The sequence below is a fragment of the Corythoichthys intestinalis genome, chromosome 6 (assembly GCF_030265065.1).
Source record: "Corythoichthys intestinalis isolate RoL2023-P3 chromosome 6, ASM3026506v1, whole genome shotgun sequence".
In the NCBI taxonomy this organism is placed as follows: domain Eukaryota; kingdom Metazoa; phylum Chordata; class Actinopteri; order Syngnathiformes; family Syngnathidae; genus Corythoichthys; species Corythoichthys intestinalis.
Genome location: NC_080400.1, coordinates 3,949,021 through 3,973,365, shown reverse-complemented (window position 1 = coordinate 3,973,365; position 24,345 = coordinate 3,949,021). Strand labels below are relative to the sequence as shown.

The following is a 24,345-nucleotide window of genomic DNA, read 5'->3' as shown; positions in this document are numbered from 1 at the left end:
AAATTAGTAAAAAAAGTCGACTAATCGTAAAAATAGTCTGCTGACTAATCGGGAGAAAATTAGTCGTTTGGGGCAGCCCTACCGGAACATATTTCCTCCACACCCTTCTCTACTTTTTAACCCCTGACCCATTTTCATGCCTAATAACTCGAGCTTTAGTCCAGTACTTCTCAAATAGTGGAATCGCTTTTTTTAAATAAACACCTCTACTACACAGTAATGGTAAATGGTGTTACACTTGTATAGCGCCTGTCCACCTATGGTGGTAGGTTTTGGAATCGGAAACTAATGATGGTATTGGTGCAACAGTACTAGTAATGGAGTAAAAGAAGTTGAAGCTCACCAAGTGGCCATTGTTGAAAAGTGCTGCAACGTAGTAGCTTGCTAAGCTAAAGGGCGCCTATGTTAGCACTAGCCGTAGCACTGTTATTCGTGACTGCGCAATGTGGCGGGAATGCGTCTATTGTATTTGTTTCAACTGTTCTTTGCTTGCTAATGTTACTGCGTTGAAGCTACTTGGTGATGAACAGCGGACATTTCCCGCCAAAAATTCATCTTGTAGTCTATTGCAACTTATCTATGTTTTCCGTTTGACTAGTTAAACGGAAAATACGGTACTTATCATCGTGGCACACTTGATTTATTTATTTCTATATTTGTTGTTATCCTTTTATCAGTGCAAGCCAGAGCTAAAAGTTCCCGGCTTGTACGTGGTGGACTCCATCGTCCGTCAGTCGCGTCATCAGTTCGGCGTTGACAAGGATGTCTTCGGGCCGCGCTTCTTGAAGAACTTTTCAGACACCTTCCAGAATCTTTTTCACTGCCCACAGGATGACAAGGTAGTATGTTGTTGTGCTTTTGCTGCTTTAAAATTGCACAGAAAGCTATATTGATTTTTTTTTTTCTCTCCAGACAAAAATTGTCCGAGTGTTGAACCTGTGGCAGAAGAACTCTGTGTTTGACATGGACATTATTCAGCCTCTGATGGATATGGCAAATGAAGCCGTGTTAGCTCAACCTTCAGTTCAGCCAATAGGTCAGTCCAAAAGAACACAAAACAAAATTGTGTTTTTCCATGTTTTTTTTTTTTTTTTGTGTATGTGTAAATTTTTCTTCCACGGACAAAAAACTTTCATTCAGTGGAAAAAGAAGTACAAAAACGACAAAAAATTAATTTGTGTTTAGATGTTTGTTAATGTTTCCTAAATACTTGGAAAAATGAATATTGTCAACTTATATATACGTATATATATATATATATATATATATATATATATGTATAAAATATACTGTATATATTAATTTTACATCAACACATTTACTGCCATCCAAGACCTGTGTATCTATTGTTAAATCGCAATAGACGTACGATACATTTGGACTAGAGCGCAACCGATATATCGGACCGATATATGGACTTTTTTCAAGATCAGTCAACATCGCGACATTAATTGGTTCTAGATGGGGCTGCAGCTATCGATTATTTAAGTAATCGATTAATCTAGCAATCTGTTAGTTCGGATAATCAAGTGGTACCTCGACATACGATCGCTTCGACACACGATCTTTTCGACATGCGACATAAAATTTGACTCGCCATTTGTTTCTACATCTGACGACATGCTCGAAATACGACGACATGACAACTCGGCAAATGAACGCACGGCGGATTTTCTTGTGTGAGAAATCAACACAGGTTTCAAAAAAGATGGTACAGGTGGTGAAACAAGGAAAAAAGTAGGGTTGGGAATCTCAGGCATGAAGCCGATTCGATCAAGTATCTAGATTCACAGGTTACGATTCGATTAAAAAAAGCTACATTTTTAAGGCCGAGCGATTCGATACAGTGTAAGAACGATATGGTTCGATAGTGAAAACGATACGATAGTAAATATTTGTTGTTTTTTTTTATGAAAAAAAAAAAAGGCTTACTATCTGACCGTCATTTTGTTGGATGGGATTGATAATAGAATAACACTCCAGTGACATACAACAATAAAGTGCAGTAATTCAATTACTGTATTTCCTGGTGTTTTTAACACAAGAGGTAAGTAACTTAAGTGCAAACTTTAAACGTAAACCTCTTACAAACAAAAAATATTAATTATATGCAGCAACTCTAGGAAAAAAAGAATGAAAACTGCTAGTGTTATCATAAATAAATAATAAATTATGCTTTACGACTGGTATAATTGGAATAAAAACATGGCATTTTAGATAGACAGGTCAATAAGCATTACTTTAACCTAAAACATAGCAAAGTCATTCACTTATGCCTGTGCTTCCTCATTTTTTATTCCTCATCACTGTCCATATCTTTTTTGAAGGGCAGATTTTTCTTGAGGAAGATCAACTAATCCACATGTTCATGTTTAAGTAGACTGCGTTTCGTGGAAACAATATGCCGCCCTTTCCTCCATTGTAGTGGGTTATTTTTGAGGGTTAAAAACTCACGATCTCTGTACCGCTCCACACTTCACACAAGCTAAGCTCTGTCCCATGTGAACAGATCTGACTGCCTTCATCACTTCAAAGTCAGACTTTTGTTTTCCTGGATGCGTTGAAAATCAATCGTTACACGTCGCTGCCGTCGGTGATCACACTGTCCATTGTTTTAGCATGTTGCTTCGTTGCCACTACTAGTTTCGTTTTGGGCTGTGAAGAAAATGCTACGGAGCGTGCGTTGCAGTTTCGTTAGCTCTCGCGTTGTTATGATACACCCGTGACTAGGCATATGCCGGTTACTGGTTTCACGGTTTACCGTGGTGTGAAAACGTCGCAGTTTCAAAACCACTAAAATTTTCCGTCAGACCGTAGGACGGTATTCGCTATTTTTCTTGTCAAAAATGCAGCCAGAAGCGGCTGTGTGCAGCAGCGCTCACCCCCTCCCGTTTGCTGCTGTGTGTGAAAGTGACGCTATCGGCTACACAGCCAGCTAACCCAAAAACAATTACTCCAAACATAAGGCGTACTGTTCTTCAATTTATTGAGCTCTCAAATCGTGGTAAGTTTAATATACAAAATGAATACAGTGGTACCTCTACATACGAATTTAATTCGTTCCAGGACCTTGTTTGTAAGTCGAAATGGTCGTATGTCGAGCAGGATTTTCCCATAGGAATACATTATAATTCCATTAATTCGTTCCAAAGCCTAAAAACATACACTAAATTCTTAATAAATACTGCTGGCACTGTTACAAATGGCAATTAAACATAGAAAAACAAATAAGTTATAAATAAATAATTCAGAATAATATAATAATAATAAGAATAATTAATAATTATTCCTGTAAATAATGTAACGAATCGGATTCTAATATGGCGGACACTTTTTACTGTCCCTGAACGCACCGCGAAGGTGACGTCTCAGTGAGATAGGTCGGTGCGGTAGAGATAATACTTTCGTTTTCTTGAGAGCGGTCAACTGCTTAAGACAATGGGCGTTTTGTGTTGGATAAGTTCTTAAATAAATGATAAAAACGTGACGAAGCTGGCGATTTCTTTGGCAATGTTACCACAATAATAATTGTCACCTTAACTTATAAATAGTGGCGAACGGTGGTCGGAAGAGGACCATGGAGCTGTATTGTTGAGCCAGTTCAGGGACGCGCACCCCAAGCTCATATTTTTCTATAACTTGCATCTTCATTTCAAAGGTAAGCATCACTTTTTTCCTTGTTTCTCCAACTGTATCAACTTTTTTTGAAAACTGTGTTGATTTCTCACACAAGAAAATCCACCGTGCGTTCGTTTGCAGTGCTGTCATGTCGTCGTATTTCGAGCAACTCGTCGGATGTAGAAACAAATGGCGGCTCAAATTTTACGTCGGATGTCGAAAAGATCGTGTGTCGAAGTGATCGTATGTAGAGGTACCACTGTACATTTAAAATGTTGTACAATTAGATTTTTCCATGTGAGTAGCTTCCACAGATTAGCACCATGGGAAAAGTTCGCCAAAAACAAAACACACATTTTCCTTTCAAATTCAATATACAAACTAAGTAAAAGCTTACAAAGATGAATGTTAGCCTAGGCTCAGCTGGGAGAGCAACTTCGTTGAGTGTTACAGCCGCAGAGTGAGAAAACAAGCTTGGTTCGCTTGAATGAAGGGGAAAAAGTGATAGCATCAAAGATCGCTAATTGCGAACGATGATCTTGCCCTAAGCACAAATCCACGTTCGCTGGATCAAGGTGAGGTCTCACTCCCAATGTGTTTTGTTTTTTATTTTTTAGATGAAACCTTTCCACAACAATATTGACATTTTAACTAACTTATACATTTTTACCTAACTTATGAATTTCTTATGTTCTTTTTAACACAAATGCATGACATCATGTAGACTAGAGTTGACACAGTGGCTGAAAATGGCGAAACTTCACTTAAGCTTTTCCAGCCTCAAAAAAAAGTCATGCAGTATAAATTTTTAAAAATTTTATTCAGAAGTGTTTTTACTTTATAGAAATTATTTTGTTCTTGCTGTAATCTTGTGCAACTTGAGCTGTGGCTGTGAGTATAGTCTATAAGTTATATTTATTTTAATTTCAAATATTTTTTTATTGATAATTTATTTATTTTAACAATATATTCATGTTCCAATTTGCAACTATGGTCTGAAAAAAAAAATCCTGTTCAATGGAAAAAAGTTTTTTTTTCTATTTTTTAACCCATACATCTCAAAATTTTTGGGAGCTATAATTGCAATACCGTGAAACCGCGGTATTTTTGCTCACGGTTATCGTACCGTCAAAATCTCATACCGGCACATGCCTACCCGTGACGATCGGGTAATGACGGCGACTAGAAGCGGTTCTGCCGAAATGCATGGGAAGTTGAGGCAACCACGACTGTGAGTAGTGCTTGTCTATATTATATGATGCGTGCGGTCGCGATCTAAGTGCGCTGTGTGGTGAATGACACAAGTGCAGCATGTGAAGTAAAAGCTAAATTATTATCTTACTAAGCAATGTCTTGAACTAGGCATTAGAAGCAGATTCTTGTGCTCGCGATAGCCGAATTCTATCTGTACTATCGGTTCATTGAATATTTATTGGCTAATTACTGTCGAACGGTAACTTTACTATCGAAACATCTGTATCTCTCACCTGCAAAACCGGATATCCGGTCGTATCGGTTTATCGTTCTCAAGCTTAGAAAAAAGGGGATACTTTGAAATGAAGATGCAAATTATAGAAAAATATGAGCATGGGGTGCGCTTCCGTGAAGTGGCTCAATAATACAGCTCCATGGTCCTCTTCCGACCACCGTTTGCCCACTTTATTTTTTAATTTCGAAGGGTTCGATGAATCCTCATGTGAAACTTGTGGGGTTCTGTACCTTTAGCAAGGTTAAGAACCACTGCCTTAGATATTGGCAGTCGACTTTTTTTTTTTTTTTAATCTACCAGAGGAAATCCCATATCAGTTGACCTCTTATTTTCATGGGGACAAATGAATAGGAGTGGGAACCTCTTGTTACCTCACGATACGATTTGCGATACAAAGCTCACGATAACGATGATCTGACGATATGGCGATACAACGATTATCGATACATTGGTCAGAAAATCATTCTAGGATAGTCTACAAACAACTAATAAACAGAAAAAAACAAGCTTCTGCTGTGAATTGAAATGAGTTTATCCCTAGTAAACGTCCAAGCCATTTGCAATCCCACTTCTAACAGATTGAACGTCTGTGGCCGTCAGTGGCAGCCAATGTCAGGCAGTGAGGTCATTTTGGGCCATTTAAGGTCATTTACCTGTTGATTTTCAGTTACTTCCTGTTTATTTTGGGGTATTTTATGGGTCACTTCCTGTTTATTTTGAGTTACAGAACAGGAAGTGACCTGGGAATCACCCAAATCAGGGGTCCCCAAACTACGGCCCGCGGGCCGGAAACGGCCCGCCTCCACATTTGGTCCAGCCCCCTCAACAATATTTATTTATTTATTATTATTATTTTTTTTTCAATAGTGTTATTTATTTCCTGGATTTTTTTCTGTGAAGAACGCAGAGATGGTTATTTGGTTATTATCTATTTATTTGATAGTGTTATTATTATTTATTATTTATTATTATAAGATATGATATGATAAAATAATAAAATATAATATAATATAATATAATACAATATATATATATATATATATATATATATATTTATAAATTTTATTTACTTTTGTTCCGTGAATAATCCAGAATGGGTTATTTGATTGTGGTTTTCTGAAAAACAATAAATTTTTACCTTTAGACACTCCTGCAATCGTCACACTTTTTCAGTTACAAACTGACCCGGCCCCTCATCAGAGAAGGGAAAAGTTATGTGGCCCTCACAGGAAAAAGTTTGGGGACCCCTGACCCAAATGAATAGGCAGTGACTCAAACTCAACAGGAAATGACCTATAAGTGAACAGCAAGTGACCTGTAAATGCCCTGAAAATCGGACAGAATGACTGCGAATGCTCTGGTTTCGAATTAGTGCTGCAAGAATTAACTCGAGTATTCGATTTAAAAAAAAAAAAAAAAAGATTCAAATTAAATTTTGCTTCTTCGAGTATTCGTTTAATTAAAGTGGCGTTGTAATGGTTTGTTTTGTGAAAATTGTTTGCATTTATTTTTATTGATTAGGTGGATACACGCCCCTCTAGTCTACCTCATTTCACGTGGCTGAATCCATCTGCTCCCTGTTAAGACCAACATCAGTTCAGTTTTTGTTTGAGCTAATGATTTTTTGAATGCATTCAATATTTAGTTTCAAGGTATATTTAGCCTTTTTTTTTTTTTTTTTTTTTTTTTGTGGGAATATGTGTCCGAGCCATTTAAGAGCATTGTAAGAGTTAGCATTTTATAGCATTTAAGCTAGTGGACTTTTGCTATGTAAGTTAGCCAATTGTTCTTTTGTTGTACATAGATCCTCTTTTTTTTTTTTTTTTTTTTTTTACATATATATACCGTGTGAGGCTCAGCTCAGGTATTTAAATTTTTTTGTTACTTATCCCATGACTCGATTATTCGAACTAAATATTTCATCGATTAATCGACTACTAAAATAATCGATAGCCGAAGCCCTATTTTGAATGAACGTTCCCAGCCTAAATGGATTTGGTGTCGAGCACCGTCAATGGCAGCCTTTGAGTTACCTGAGACACCATTATGGTGGAAGATTGTGGTAGCAACTTGTTGGTTCCTTTTTTTTTTTTTTTTAAATAAAACATTGACACCTTTTTAAAACAATGTCTCGATTCTTGGCAGGAATAACCTTTTGGGATACAAAGTATCACGATATATCACCATTTCAATTTTATGTCACACCCCTACCAATGAAAGTTCAAAGTCTAAATGGATTGGGCGTCGATTGCTGTCAGTGGCAGCAAAAGAGTTAAAAACTAATATGTTAGCTTAACTAAAGTATATTTTAAAAATATTTTGGTCTTGGCATAAAAACGTCTGCCCATCGGATTGTGATGTGTTTGGTACTATTCAAGATGAACAAAAACCAAGGATGCAAACTCTCTCCTCATTTTCCTCACGTGCAAACAGTTCCCACACAGCCCCAACCTCCTCCCTCGGAGGAGCCCGCCGTCGTTCCCCCGCGGATATCCAATTCCGAAGCCTTAGCTGCCGTGGCCCAGCTGTTCCAGTCCCCACAAGGTCATGAGGTGAGCCATTGCTAAAAATCTGCTACGTTACTATTAGTGCTATGCGCATACAACAGGGTTCCTTGTTCGGCCTGACAGGCACGTTGTAGCTCATAAATACAAAATCACTAGCTTTTATATTGACGTTGGGGCCGTAAAACCATATATTTGTGATTTGTGTGATTGAGTGCGTACGTTACTGCACTTAGCTAACTTTTGTATCCGCGTTTACATTCGTTCAAACGGCCGCTCCCAGTCAAACTGGATATACGGTTTCCGGGTCACTTCCTTTTCATTTTGTGTCACTTCCTATTGATTTTAGGCCATTTCTGGAAACGGGAAGTGCCCAAAATCTACAGGAAGTGACTTGGGAATGGCCAAAAATCATGTAAAAGTGACCCAAAATCAAAACCTACAGGAAGTGACTGGCCATTCCCAAGTCACTTCCTGTAGTGCTTTGGGCATTTAAGGGTGACTTCCTTTTAATGCTTGGTGTCCTGGGATAAATTTCTGTACATTTGTGATTATTTCCCATTGATTTGGGGGTATTTCTGGTTCAATTCCTGTTCATTGGTCACATCCTGTTGATTTTGGGGCATTTTTGATCACATCCTGTAGATTTTGGGCGCTTTGTTTATTTTGGTTCCTTTAAGGGTTCTGTCCTGTAGATTTTGGGAATGTGTGGGTCACTTTTAGATGACTTTGGGTAGAGTTGTCCGATATTTTTGGGTAGCCGAGAATATCAGGCGATAAAGGCGTGTTAAAATAATATCGGATAATATCGACATTGGGTTTTCATTATTAGTTTTGGGCCAATATGCATAAGGCAGTGCCTTCATGTCCACTTATTGCCTGCCTGTGTTTCTGGTGTTTTGTCGCCCCCTGCTGCCGCTTAGGTGTAATTAGTTGTAATAAGTTAAAGCAGTTTCTGCTGACGTAATCTTATGTCGATGCGCTCATTGCAAATCAAGAGCGCTAAATGGACGCGCTAACATCTGCAGCTATTGTACCATAGCAGTTCTTGCCATCACACCACATTGTTTGTGCCTTATACAAGCATTGCTTGTAAGTTATATTATTCCTTTTATATTCATGAGCGTTGTCGTATTTTGGAGATGTGTATATTTTGTTGTTTTTGCATTTCTGGTGAAATGTGGTTACATTATTTTATTGTTTGCTTGCTGTACTACCAGTTGCTATTCATATTGACAGGTGGAGTATTCGTTGCCGTATTTTGTGACTTCATTTCATACTATTGACACAATGTTTTGTTGTATTCAGTTTTACAAAAAGTATCAGTGCTCTTGTCAAGATGTACAGTGCCTGCCAAAAGTATGGTCACTCCTGTAATTCTGTCAGATAATGCCCAATTTCTTCCAGAAAATGATTGCAATTACAAATGCTTTGGTAGTAATAGCTTCATTTATTTTGCTTGCAATGAAAAAACATAAAAGAGAATGAAAATAAATAAATAAATCATGAACATTTGACACAAAACTCCAAAAATGCGCCGGACAAAAGTATTGGCACCCTCAGCCTAACACTTGGTAGCACAACCTTTAGACAAAATAACTGCGAACAAGCACTTCCGGTATCCACTATGAGATTCTTACAATGCTCTGCTGGAGTTTTAGTCCATTCTTGTTTGGCCAACTGCTCCAGGTCTCTGAGATATGAAGGGCGACTTCTCCAAACTGACACTTTCAGATCTCTCCTCAGGTGTTCTATGGGATTCAGGTCTGGACTCATTGCTGGCCACTTTAGAAGTCTCCATTGCTATCTCTCAAACCATTTTCGGGGTCGTTGTCCTGCTGGAAGACCCATGACCTCTGAGGGAGACCCAGCTTTCTCACACTGGGCCCTACATTATATTGTAAAATTTGTTGGTAGTCTTCAGACTTCATAATGCCATGAACACGGTCAAGCAGTCCATTGCCAGAGGCAGCAAAGAAACCCCAAACATCAGGGAACCTCCTCCATGTTTGACTGTGGGGACCGTGTTTTTTTCTTTGAAGGCCGTTTTTTTTTTTTTTCGCCTGTAAACTCTGTTGATGCCTTCTCCCAAAAAGCTCTTCTTTTTTCTAAGCTGACCAGAAAACATTCTTCCAAAAAGTTTTTGGCTTTGTTGTGGAAAACTCCAGCGTGGCTTTTTTATGTCTCTGGGTCAGAAGTGAGGTCTTCCTGAGTATCCTACCATAGAGTCCCTTTCATTTAAACGCCGACGGATAGGACAGGTTGACACTGTTGTGCCCTCGGACTGCAGGACAGCTTGAACTTGTTTGGATGTTAGTCGAGGTTCTTTATCCACCATCTTTCATTGAAATCTCCCCTCAATTTTTCTTTTCCGTCCACATCTAGGGACGTTAGCCACAGTGCATGTGCTGTACTCTTATTGATGACACTGCGCACGGTAGACATAGGAGCATTCAGGTCTTTGGAGATGGACTTGTAGCCTTGAGGTTGCCCATGCTTCCTCACAATTTTGCTTCTCAAGTCCTCAGACAGTTCTTTGGTCTTTTTCTCCATGCTCAATGTGGTACACACAAGGACACAGGACAAAGGTTGAGTCAACTTTAATCCATTTTAACTGGCTGCACGTGTGATTTAGTTAATGCCACCACCTGTTATGTGCCATAGGTAAGTAACAGGTGCTGTTAATTACGCAAATTGGAAAAGCATCACATGATTTTTCAAAGGGTGCCAATACTTTTGTCTGGCCCATTTTTTGAGTTTTGTGTAAAATGATAATAATTTTTTTCCATATTCTTTTGTGTTTTTTTCATTGCAAGCAAAATAAATACAGATATTACTACCAAAAGCATTTGTAATTGCATCATTTTCTGGGAGAAATTGCGCATTATCTGACAGAATTGCCGGGGTGCCAATACTTTTGGCCAGCACTGTGGATGACCACAGTAAGGACAATTCAACCTTACTCCAGCGTCTGACTTCTCTTGAGAGCCTGATTTGTTTGCCATCTATTTGTGTACCCACACACACATTTAGGACAAAATAAGTGCCTTATTGGCACTTTGCACTTGATCCAATAAAAGGAATAAATTCTCATATTTTTCCAGAATGTTTATTTGGAAAACCTTGAAGTTACTACATTTATCATTATTAAATGATCCAGTGGGCCACTACAATACAATTAGGTAAAGGTGGGAATCTTGGGGGGCATCTAACGATTTGATTACGATTCAAAGGCTACAATTTGATTATAAATTAGATGATTCATGCCCCCCCCCCAACCCCAAAAGCAGGCTATTAGCTGCTTTAATGTTAAGTACATTAGTTACAAATATCCTCTCAGGCTTAAATAAAGGACTATTTCAGTATCAAGTTAACCGTTCAAAACAGTAAAATACTCAAGTCCCCATTCTGTATCAGCAGCCTTAAACTTTTTTATTTAAAATTGTTTATTGAACACACCAAATACCGTGATCGCGAAAAGGAAGACAAAAAAAAAGGGTCAGTGAAAGTAGGTCGGGATCAAACAGAAAAAAAAAAAACCCGGCGGAAAACCACGTTAAGAGACAGACGAACAGATTTTTAAATCAATGGCAATATTATGTGTTTCTAATACCATATTTCAGTAAAAGAGAAAAATTGTGGCTTATTGGAGCCTACAAGTCTTTTAAGTTCGAGGTTCCTTTAAAGAATTGTTCATAAAGGGGCAAGTTTGTTTTCCTCGTAGCTCCAAAGGATGTTGGAAAGGTTGCAGCAAGCAGAAAAGAGCCAGGCGGCCGGCGATGCAAACGGCCTCAATGCTCACCCTGGCAATATGAACGAAAGAAGCTCCCTGACAGAGGTAAAAACGAAACATACTGTGCATAAAAAATTGAGAGGAGTATATCAAAATGTCACCAAAAATAATATAGTCACTCACCAAAAATAATATAGTCAATGTGATTTAAAAAGTTAATTTATGTCAATTCAGGCATGAAGGGATTGAAATATTTCTAATGAAACATCTGCTGAATTTCCTCAGAAACTACTGGACCGCTTTGATTACGATGACGAACCTGAAGATGCCGTGAAAGAAAGCAATTTGTGAGTGAACCGATTTAGTCAACAAAACTCAACTGATATGTGATCAATATGTCAAGGAGACGGAATTGTTCTACTTGTAGTGGCGGCGGCGGCGGACAGTTGCACAATATGGCGACTCAACCTGCAGTGGGGCAGAATGCCGGCAGCATGGAGGTATCAACATCTTTCACTGCTATTTATGGCGATAGACGTCCAATCTGGGTTGGCAGCGGTCAAACGAGTCCAATTGGATTGGACATACAGTGGGGCAGATAAGTATTTAGTCAACCACCAATTATGCAAGTTCTCCTACTTGAAAAGATTAGAGAGGCTTGTAATTGTCAACATGGGTAAACCTCAACTATGAGAGACAGAATGTGGGAAAAAAACAGAAAATCACATTGTTTGGGTCACGGGGGGGACCTAGTGAATGACCTACAGAGAGCTGGGACCACAGTAACAAAGGCTCATATCAGTAACACAAGCCGCCGCCAGGGCCTCAAATCCTGCACTGCCAGACGTGTCCCCATGAAAAAAGTACACGTCCAGGCCCGTCTGCGGTTCGTTAGAGAGCATTTGGATGATCCAGAAGAGGACTGGGAGAATGTGTTATGGTCAGATGAAACCAAAATAGAACTTTTTGGTAGAAACACAGGTGCTCGTATTTGGAGGAGAAAAATTACTGAATTGTATCCGAAGAACACCATACCTACTGTGAAGCATGGGGGTGGAAACATCATGCTTTGGGGCTGTTTTTCTGCAAAGGGACCAGGACGACTGATCTGTGTAAAGGAAAGAATGAGTGGGGCTCATGTATCGCAAGATTTTGAGTGAAAATCTTCTTCCATCAGTAAGGGCATTGAAGATGAGACGTGACTGGGTCTTTCAGCATGACAATGATCCCAAACACACAGCCAGGGCAACAAAGGAGTGGCTGTGTAAGAAGCATTTCAAGGTCCTGGAGTGGCCTAGCCAGTCTCCAGATCTCAACCCCATAGAAAATCTGTGGAGGGAGTTGAAAATCCGTGTTGCCCAACGACAGCCCCGAAACATCACTGCTCTAGAGGAGATCTGCATGGTGGAATGGGTCAAAATACCAGCAACAGTGTGTGAAAAGCTTGTGAAGAGTTACAGAAAACGTTTGGTCTCCTTTATTGCCAACAAAGGGTACATAACAAAGTGTTGAGATGAACTTTTGGTATTGACCAAATACTTATTTTCCACCTTGATTTGTAAATAAATTCTTTAAAAATCAAACAATGTGATTTTCAGGTTTTTTTTTTCCACATTCTGTGTCTCATGGTTGAGGTTTACCCATGTTGACAATTACAGGCCTCTCTAATATTTTCAAGTGGAAGAACTTGCACAATTAGTGGTTGACTAAATACTTATTTGCCCCACTGTATTGTAAATTGTAGAATGATTTCCTGACCCGTGCATCAATAGTTGTTGTCTCGCCAGATGGTGAGATAATCGTTATCATAAGCCTAGTATCACTAATCGTATCGTGAGCTCCCTAGAAGTTGCCACTCCTAGTATTTAATGTGAAATTGAACAGGTATGCTACTAAGCCATGTTTGCGTGCAAATGGAGAATCATTACAGATGTGATATTGCTGTGTTTGAGATATATTACACGCTGAATTTTTGTTTTTGTCTCTCATAGTTGAGGTTTACCCATGTTGACAATTACAAGCCTCTCTAATATTTTCAAGTGGGAGAACTTGCACAATTGGTGGTTGACTAAATACTTATTTGCCCTACTGTATAAATTTCGAACAAATTGGTATCGGTATGGTATCGGTATCGGCTGATACTGCACAGCCAGGTATCAACAACGGGGCCAAAAAAAATTGTATCGGTGCTACACTAATAATAATAAAATAATTGTTGAAAAATAAAACAAAGTGAAAATCCGAAATTCAGTCAAATGAAAAGAGAAATTAGAAAATTACATTAAAAAAAATGAAAAAGGTTTTTTTTTTTTAAATTTGAGAATGCATTTTTAATTTTTCATAATTTTGAAAGTCATTGTTTTAAAAATATTCTTAAAGATTTTTTTTGTTTTTGTTTTTTTTTTTTTTTTGTTGTTTTTTATGAAAACCGCTTATTCTATTTTTTTATTTGATCGACCCTCGTGAGGAAAAGCGGCATGGAAAATGAATGAATGAATGTATATTTTTTGAATATGGATTTTTAATGAATTTCCTTTTTTTTTTTTCTCTCTCTCCTTTTTTTTTTCATATATTTTCAAATGAATTTTGTTGGGGGGGGTGGTATGAAAAGTAAATTAAAATAAAACTTAATTTGGAATTTTTCTAAATTATTATTTTTATATTTATCTTTTATGTACATGTGCAATCTTCCAATGCCTTACATATATTTCCTAAATGTCAGTTCAGGCATCAAGGACGTAATAAAAAAAATACAAAATTTTTTTCTAATTTTTCCACTCTCAGTATGGCGGCGTCACGAGTCATGGCGAGCATCACTTGTTTCCAGAACCGCACCATTACAAAAATGACGCCAGATCACAGGTAAACCCCGCGGAAACAAAACTGAGGTTCGCAAAATGGAAGTTGTCTCATTTTTATTGTCCTATAGGATGAGTCTACGCAGGATTCGTCCGCACGAAGGGAAGCCCGCCATATATCACACGGCAGGAGAACTAGATCTCGTTCTAGGTAAGAGGATTCAAATGTGAATGTGTGAAAGTAATACCAGGGTTCGAGTCAGTCTCTTGATTTTTTTTTTTCTTTTTCTTTTGCCATCTGCCGTTACCGATCGGATACATCGGCAATTTATTAAGGAGCAAAAAAAAAAAAGCACATCAATACGTATGCATTTAAGGACTTTCCGTAAGTTTCACGCGACAGTAGTGCGCTACGAAGTGTCCAAACCATGTAAAACTCGACATTTAGCTTTTTTTTTTTTTTTTTTAATTTATTATATTCAATAAAAAACATTTTTAAATATCCTTTTCTTTTTTATTTATATTCACCAAAATGTATATATTTTTAATTTTGAAATTTTTTACTTCTAATTTTCATAATGATTTTTTTGAATAGAATACTTTATTTGTCATTATACATAGTACAATGATATTAAAAGTAGCAACTCCCTGTCAGTGCATGAGCTTAAGTTGAAGATTTTCCAATTTTTAGGTGCATTTTCCAATTAAATTTTCTATATTTGGTTTAAATGACAATTTTTTTAAACTATAAATCGCACCTGGGTATAAGTCGTACTAGCTAAAAAATGCGCAATGAAGCGGAAAAAAACATGAGTTGTCTTTTTGGGGGGCTTTTTTTTTTTTTGTTCAGTTTTTTTGTTATTCAGTTTTTCCTGAATAAAACAGTTTCTTACCCAAGACAAACAAGCAAACAATCAATTTTAAATGCAATCGCTTCCAGCCCATGCCTGTTGAAATCGTTTGGACGTCTTTTGCCATCAGTAGGTGTTTTCAACATAAATTTCCCTGTTGTAATAACTACTACAATACATGTGACCTGAGCTGGCAGTGAATGAGTTAAAGATGCTAGGAAATGCTGCAAGAAGTGAAATGATAAAATGATAGCAGAGGATATTTTGGACACAGTCTTCATAATGGAATTGGGTCCTAATTCGTTTTCCTGGCTTAGCCCCGCCCACTAAAAATGTCCAAAGAGTAGATCTTGTGAAACCCGCAATGAGCTGCGATTTTCTGCCAGCATGCTATCCATAGTTGGGTTCTGTGGTTGCTCTGTGAGCCCCCCAAGCTTATTGTATTTCCGGTGGACCGGTAGGGGGGCCTGATGACCGAGGAGAAAAAGGAGGGGTAGGGGAGTCATAAGGAGATATGATTTGGTGCTTTGGAGCAGCAAATCAGCAGTGTGAGGCGTAGAACTCAGAATTATATGAATCATTTGTTAGTGTGGATATGTTGACATCCTATTCTATGCGGCCTGATTGCTAATCCTGGCTCGTGTGAGCGTTCTGTCAGCATGTGCTAGCTGGCGCAACACTAGAAAACTCGACATATGGTCAGTCCTCCCAGGTTTAATGAGACATGTAGCGCCAAAATATGCTATGAAAACTTCCGTGAAGTTGCGCTCCCCCCCCTCCCTCATCAGCAAATATAAATAAAAATTATGTCAATCGTTTGTGCTGTATAAAGTTCATTTGTGTTGCTATCCTTTTTAAGTATTTACAATTCTTTTATAGGTCAGTATGTGGTCAACCAGCCCGCCATTTTGATTTTTAAAAAAGTCTAAAAATGGTGTGCTTCGTTTGTGCTGCTATCGTTTTTGAGATATTGAGATATTAATTTCGCTTGATGACATCATGCAGCCCTCCCCAGTTTATTGCAAAATGGACCCGAAATGGCGTCATTCGTTTATGCTACCTTTGTGCTCGTTTGTGTTGTAGATATTTTGGTGTTCCACTATCGTCTTATAGAGATATTAATTTTGAGTGATGACGTCAGTCCCACCCCCTCCATCGCGGCTGACTGCTGCGAGTCACGTAATCACTCAGAATTAATATCCCACGGCCCCTATTTACTTCAAAATGGTGCCATTTGTTTGTGCTATGTTGGCGCAAGTTGTAAAGACACCCCTTTATTATTGAGAGGGTTGGTACGCTCATTCCGCCACGATGGAGGGGCTGCGACTGACGTTATCACTCGAAATTAATATCTCTATCTATAAGGCGATAGCGGCACACCAAAAAATCTACAGCACAAACATAGCATAAACAAATGGCACCATTTCGGGTCCATTTTGCAATAAATGGATGGCTGCGTGACGTCACTTGAAATTAAAATCTCAATATCTCAAAAACTATAGCAGCAAAAACGAACATTTTTAAGAGCACAAATGAAGCTTAAATATTTACACAACTTTTTGACATTTTTAATGAAAATGTGGGGCTAGTTGACCAATAAAACTAAAAATATCTTTAAAAAGATGGCAGCACTAACAAAAAAATTTTACAGTACAAACGTAGCACAAAAGAGTGACATCATTTTTATTAAAGATGCACTGATACTAGGCTACAAAAGCAGCAACTGCTATCAAGGGAAAGGTCAGCTCACTTTGTCTACTTTACTTTTATTGTCTTTTACTGAAAGAAATGCAGCAGTAATTTGAGACCTGTTTCAAATCGAAAGTGCTGTAGAAGTAAGCTAAGCTAAGTGGCTGTGTGTGTTGCTGCTGGTGCGCAGAGAGGGAGGCTAATAGAGCGGATGCTGTGGTCAATTATTATTATATTCTCATGAAAGTTGCACTGTTTGGCCTTTGAGAGCCAAAACTCAGGGTTTAAAAAAAGTTTATTCATTATTTATTCATTGTATTTTTACCCTAAGTTTGGGCTAGTATTATACAATTTTTACTGTTTGAGGCTCTGCTTAGGTATTTTAATTTTTTATGTTCCTTATCAGATTACTCGATTATTCGAACAAACTAGTTCATCGATTAATCTACTACTAAAATATTCGATAGCTGCAGCTCTGAAACGAATACTCGAGCAACTCGAGTTTAAAAACTAAAGATACACGATAATATCGGTGTCCGATAATTATCGGCCGATAATGGCAATTATGACGTCACACAGATAATCCAGATAATAAAAAATTCAACCGATAATGCAATCCGATAATTATATACTTGATTTAGCCTCCAAATGTGCACAACCGAAGAATTCAGCACGCCACCTCCTCAACCCCTCCCCTCTCTGAAGCCCCTGAGGGAGGAGGGGTTGAGGAGGCGGAGTTACACGACAAGAAATAGTTGAATATTATGGCGGCTGTTACTAAAAAAACGACGCTCTCGCCATTTGCGAAACATGTACCGCAGAAGTTCCATGAGGCCGAAAGAAAGCGTCCTCATTCAAAACCACTAACCCAGCATCCATTTAAAACTGCATCACAAAGATTTTTGGAACGAATACCAGGCTGCTGCTGCTAGCGGGAATGCTAAAGCTATTGTAAACACTAAGTTAAAAGTAGGGGCTTGTGACGATACAGAGTCGGGTTGTTTGGGAAAGCAGTCCAAGGCGGGTGGTAAACTCTCATCTAAGGCTAAACACCGGCACGATTGGAGACCGATAGTCGGCAAGTAGCCGTCTTCCGACGGAGCCCGCCGCTCTGGCCGGTCCGGCAGGCCACCGCCGCCTCGCCGTTGGCGGGGCGGGCAGAGCCCGGTTCCAGGACCTCCGGCGAACACCCCGGTTTCTCGAGCGTTCCCTCACGGCATGTGAGCAGAGCCAGGCCCCGAATACGCCGCGGCCCCGGGCGGATTATCCGGTACGAACGTAGCCGCCGCCGAGACGAGACACGATTTTTTTTTTTTTTTTTTACCAAAATGACCCGAGAGCCAAAGCCCTGGATAAAAAAATAATGCAGTTTATACGACCACCATTCTTTATGAAAAACATGCCAATCACATTTTCACCACTACATCTGGAAAAGTGATGTCCAGTAAGCAAGCTTATCATGACGGCGCAGTGGTTAGATGATAATTTAAACATGGATAAAACGAAGTCAGCCCGTCAATAATGCATTCAGTATGTAAAATGACGAGCGGTCAGATGACTTTGTAATGCTGCCTTTATTTTCGGCTTAACAAAACTCAGGCACAAAACAACACGCACGGAGATGCGAGCTCCAACTGCATCCAAATAGTACTGCCGTTTATCAGTTTAGCTGCTGTGTAGCGAATGTCGCGACTCGTGAGTGCCGCAAATGTAAACAAAGCGCTGCAGAATGGGTACATGACATTTCGCTATTTTAAGTTAATCATTTTCACAGTGTGCAACAAAGCATATAACATTAGCAATCACTTTTCAAATTAATTTAACTTATTTGTCTGCTCAATTACAGTCACAGTAGATGATCTAAACTTATTGGCACTTATCAACACTTATTAATTTAAATATGCACATTCCTGTTGTAATGAAATAACAATAATATTCTGTAGCCACAAATATTCAAAATCTTTTCTTCTTCCAAGTTTTTTTAGGATTAAGTATAATAATGTATTGCTTGAAATAAGGCTGTTAAGATTATTTTCAGCTAGCTATTTTTCTTCCAAGAAATCTGAGAGAAATACACCTGAAGCGCTGGCAGATAATTTCACTTATTTCCAATAGATTTACACTTAAAACTGACTAGTTTTAAGGAAGTGTGTTTTGCAGTGTATTAATGTTATGTTAGGAATGGCTTACTTTTAAAGGCATTTTTGTGCAACTTAGGTATTTACTCTGTAAGTAATTGTTGCCAAAAGTTTACCATTACACAATGTCAGACAATGTCATTATTTAGATGTTGGAATTGACGACTTGTTCATATTTTATGTTGAAAAAAAAAAGAAAAATTACATTTTTGCACAGTAATATTTTCTTTTGTTTAAAATTTTACATAAATCTTTTAATAGAATTATCGGCTTGACATTATCGGTTATCGGTAGGAATGAGGAGGAAATTATCAGTTATCGGTATCGGTTGAAAAATGTATTATCGTGCATCACTATTAAAAACTGATCCGAGTAATTTTATTCACCTCGAGGAATCGTTTAATTTTGCCAGCCCTAAGCATCATGTTTTGCCAGGGCTACTTTTAATGCAGGACAACGCGCTGATGTCACGTGCGTAGAGGAAGAAGCAATAAATTAAAAAAATTAAAAAACTTACTGCAGCCAACAGCCGCTACAAACTACGTCGACACTTAATTTTTATATAAATTTGCGACTGATGGGAGGCCAACTTCTCGGAGGTGCTATGAAATGCTACAAGTCACTTTCAAATGATATCAAAGCATATTTTGGACATAAATCCATCCATAGATTGCTATGGCAAAGGCTTAATAATTGGATCATAACTAGACTTACTTCCTTCTTACTCAAAAATCTCCAAACAGAAGATGTCACAACCAGAATGATCTGCAGATTTCTGCTAGCATGCTATATATAGGCGCGCTGTTCTTTTTGCCGTATGAGCGTTCTGTCAACATGTGCTAGCTAACGATTGCAGCACTAGAAAGCTAGATATGATTATCCATTCAACCAGAATAGCTGCTAATGCTAATAAACCAGCCATGTTTTCGCGGCAAATTTGTTTTCTACATGGAAAATGACATTACTGCACACATTTTCATTTTTTTAAAAAAGTTTTCACAGTTGATGAGTAATTTAAGCTCGTGAGAATATTGGAATAGACGTCAACTGTGTTTCTTGACATTAGGCTCTTCTGTACTATCCTGCACTAACCCAAACTCTTCAACCTTTGACTCCAGATCTCCAAGGAGAAGACGGTCCCGCTCGTCGTCGCGGTCCACAAGGCACCGGCGCTCCAGATCACGCTCCAGGAACAGCCGCCGGCGCTCCCGTTCGCGGGACCCAGCAGAGCGAGAGCACGACAGAGAACGGCGGCAGAAGGGGCTGCCTGGCATCAAGGCCAAGATGCTCAGCGGTACGTTATTACCAATAGAGTGTGAAATACGCCAGCAGGCCGTCAAACTCAATTTTTCTGCTTTGGGTCACTTTGTAGGAATTTTTTGTCACTTCCTGTTGATTTTGGGGCATTTCCGGGTCACTTTCTGTTTGTGTTGGGGAACTTTCAGGTCACTTAGGCTAGGTTCATAATACAGGTCTTAATGCACGACTCCCGATTTTTTCGTGTTTTTCCGACTTGAGTGAGGCATTAACTTGACGGTCTGAACGTGACAAGTCGCATAGAACTGGACCATTTCAAATCCGATCTGGGTCACTTTCGTATGTGGTTCAAATCCGATCTGGGCCACATTTTTTCAGAACGTGACTGGCGGTCTGAACTGTCAAATTCCCAAATCGGAATTCGTGCCGCAATTACGTCAGCAAAAAGCAAGAGGCACTGAGGACGGCAGCCATGTAGGCATTAGAGCCTATTTTGAACTCTGCTTTTAAGCACGATGCAGGCTTGACCACAGTCATAAAAAAATAAAACGAAGGAAAGAACAAACCTTACAATTTTCGATTTCCCTTCTGTGCGCCGAATGAGCAATATTTCATTGTGTGCAATACACATGGCCGAGTCGGGGCAAACTGACGCACCCACGTCATTTCACGCACACACGTCAAGGCTCGTGTGTGCATGTATGCATTCTATCAGTCCATAGAAACTTTGAATATAAGACTAAACGGGGATTATTAATGTCTGTTATTTGTGTCCTCTTTTTGGAAATCAAAATATGATCACTCTGGAATGACAAACAGCTAGGTAGGATGTGTAATTTGTTTTGATGCTTCTGCGCATGCGGTTCTTTTTGCTGACCGCATCTTGGACTGCGATTTAGTGCGCATGCGTGATACTTGAACGGTCTCAATGGACAAAGGCAGTCTGAACCGGTACGCCAAAAAAACAGATATGGCAAAAAATCGGATTTGTGCATTAAGACCTGTAGAGATTAACTTAGCCTTAGTTGATTTTTGAGTTAGTTCCTGTACATTTTGAGGTATTCTGGAGTCACTTCTTGTACATTTTCAATCATTTCTAGGTCACTTTACATTTTAATGCATTCTTGGCTCTTTTCCTATACATTTTAGGTTAGTTAGATGTTGATTTTAGGCACAGTTTTCTACGATGAAACTGCCATGCTAGCACACTGCTCCCCAAGTTTATCAAGCTCTTTTTTTTGTCACAGGCCACATTGTAGTTTTGGTTCTGCCACCCCATAGAAACACTGAACTCATTTGGCTGGCATTGACTGTGTAGACGTCCAAACCATTTTTTGCAACTTGCAATGATTAGAGCAAAAGAGAGAGAGAGTTCACTGCTGCACTCAAGTTGGGTTGCGAAATGAATAATGCTGCATTACGAAGTGTCTAGAGTTAGATTGTCTTTTGTGTTGTTAGATCCAGTGTGCCTCCGTCAGAGGTGAGTAAATGAAGGTAATTGTATTGTTTGTATGCTTTGTTAATGAGACCTTACTACTTTGCACGGAGCGCTAAACTAGTTAGCGATTATGCTAATCAGTGTCTTAAGTTTTGTCTGTGTTTTGGAGAAAGCATATTAGCACTCAAGTTATTTTTAGATAGTAAAGATGTCTAATTTATTTTTATAAAGAAACCACACACATAAATCCATTCATATAACTGCTTAGTCTCATTTCAACACAAACTCCCATTCAGACTTTTAATTCTTATACAAGACAGTGTGCTTTGAAATTGGTCCAGATTATATTAATGAATAACTGTTTGATAAAATAAACTGATTCATTACAGTCTGCCTCCTCGTTTAATTTTATTGTTTAGTTTGTTTAAAGAAAATAAATGAGGCATTAACACAATTTGTATCAGTGCTTTCCCCACAAGAATAAAAAGTCAATCAGCAGCACTTTCTTTTTAATTTATATGAACAGGACTTTTGTCTGTTTTGTGTACTGAGAAATTATTTAGTTTTTTACTGAAACCTTTATTAAAAACTAGTTTTATATACACTGCTGGCCAAAAGTATTGGCACCCCTGCATTTCTGTCAGATAATGCTCAATTTCTCCCAGACAATGACTGCAATTACAAATGCTTTGGTAGTAATATCTTCATTTATTTTCCTTGCAATTAATAAAAAACCAAAGAGAATGAAATATAAAAATCATTATCATTTTACACAAAACTAAAAAATGGGCCGAACAAAAGTATTGGCACCCTCAGCCTAATACTTGGTAACACAACCTTTTGACAAGATTAGGGCTGCAGCTATCGAATATTTTAGTAATCGAGTAATCGACTGAAAATGCTATCGATTAATCGAGTAATCGGATAAAACAAATATATTTTTAGGTGAAGAGCAATTATAAATATACATGAGAAAACAAGACATTTAATCTAATCTTGAACCATTTTCAGTCAATCAATGTCTTTATTTTCAATGTATATTGTTGAAAACAGCCAACAATTGCATCTCAGATGTAGCTAGAATTAAAAAAAAAAAAAAAAGACTAATTCACTGCTTTCACTCAAAAAACTTTTAGATCTTATTTAAAAAATATATATATTACCTAAAAATGCCGTTATGCTTGATAACACACATCACTTAAAAGTTAGGATTTTTTCCCACGTGTTTCAATTGAATTTCTCTTTGTGTCAAGCCATTTTTAAGTTCTAGTTAAGTTTTAAGTTAGTCTAAACAGTAAGTCCTGATAGGATTTGGAGTTTTTGCAGTGTTCAAAATAAATGTATGATACAGGCTGTACTGGAGCACATTAGGGACCAGTGCTACTTGGTGTTTTATCCAGCAATGACTACTGAGCTAAAATTGATAGTTACCATGATAAAGTTTTTATTTTACACCCTCATCACTCCACAATGCTATGTTATGTTAAAGCCTTTATGTAAGACACGTTAGCCACGCATCGACAGTGGTCATAATTAATTGAAACCTAGCCCTCCGCAGGGCTAACTTTTCGTGAGCTAGTAGCGACAGTAACGTTAATTTTATTTATTAGCGCTTAGCGCTCTTTACTAGCGCTTAGCGCTGTACTGCTTTAAGATGGCGGCTGTTTAATAACGCTGCCCAGACGCGGGCGAGTCTGTCATTGCGCATCTAGTTCAACATACATGTGATCTTTATGAGATGCATCAGACGCTAGCTGTTACCAACGTAGCATCGTGCGGGCTAGTATTTGGCAACGTCGGCGTCGTTTGTGGCGGCTGTCAGCTGCAGTAAGTTTTTTTTGTTTTGTTTTCCTTCTTCCTCTCCGCACGTGACAGCGCGTTGTCCCGCATTAAAAGTAGTCCGAGCAAAACGTGATGCTTAGAGCTGTCAAAATAAACGATTACTCGAGGTGAATAAAATTACTCGGATCAGTTTTTAAACTCGAGTTACTCGAGTTGCTCGAGTACTCGTTTCAGCTCTAGACAAGATAACTGCGAACAACCGTTTAGGTATCCATCAGTGAGTTTTTTTTACAATGGTCTAAAATTCCAGCAGAGCATTCTTCTTTGGCCAACTGCTGCAGGTCTCTGAGATTTGAAGGGTGCCATTTTCACATCTCTCCAGGTGTCAGGGATTCCCCTATATTCAACAGATTGTGGCGCACCGCCACACTAAAATGAAAGCCGCCACGCCTGGCAAATGAGATGTATTTAATTTATTTATTTAAATAAAAAATTTTTTTTAAAGGTCGCTTCAAACTAGCGGCAGCCGAGTGGGAGGAGTTCAGCGGACACTTATTCATTGTGTATTGTAGCCTAATGTTCGTAACTATGCAGGCCCCCCCTTAAGAGACGCAAGGGGAACGAGTAGGAAGAATGGGAGAACGAGCGAGATAGCGAGAGATAGCGGTCGCATGTCGTAGCAGCCCGCTGTTATTTTGTTATTGTTTTTCTTTATTATTGTTACCACAATAAAGTGGGTAAGCAAATACAGACTTCTCTCCTTCTTGCCCATATCCGGGGCATTACAATAATTTGGATCGGACTTTTCGGCGAAAGTGAGCGGTGGACGGCCGTTTGGACGGAAAGCAAACTTTGACTAACTTGCGCTGAGAGACTGCGGAGAGGCGGGGCCCAAAATAAAGCCTTGCTCTATTTTCAGAGCGTTGGTCACAGTAAACGATTTATCAGTTCAAGCAGAGTAAAATGATACATATTCACGGTACAAGAACGTCGTTTCTGGTTCCATCGATTGGTAAGAAAAGGCTGTTTGTACGAGTGACGTGTGGGC

The 24,345-nt window shown here is 38.7% G+C and overlaps 1 protein-coding gene across 2 annotated transcripts in view; it reads left to right on the top strand.

Annotated features, from left to right (window-relative positions):
• Positions 1 to 24,345, top strand: part of LOC130917264 (SR-related and CTD-associated factor 4-like) — a 96,005-nt gene that overhangs the window by 12,548 nt on the left and 59,112 nt on the right. For both annotated transcript variants that reach the window (XM_057838503.1, XM_057838502.1), the window contains exons 4-12: positions 678 to 839; positions 913 to 1,036; positions 7,541 to 7,659; positions 11,336 to 11,449; positions 11,630 to 11,691; positions 11,772 to 11,844; positions 14,129 to 14,206; positions 14,274 to 14,353; positions 19,939 to 20,114. In XM_057838503.1, the coding sequence (XP_057694486.1) occupies positions 678 to 839; positions 913 to 1,036; positions 7,541 to 7,659; positions 11,336 to 11,449; positions 11,630 to 11,691; positions 11,772 to 11,844; positions 14,129 to 14,206; positions 14,274 to 14,353; positions 19,939 to 20,114 (988 nt within the window). The remainder of the gene's footprint in view (positions 1 to 677; positions 840 to 912; positions 1,037 to 7,540; positions 7,660 to 11,335; positions 11,450 to 11,629; positions 11,692 to 11,771; positions 11,845 to 14,128; positions 14,207 to 14,273; positions 14,354 to 19,938; positions 20,115 to 24,345) is intronic.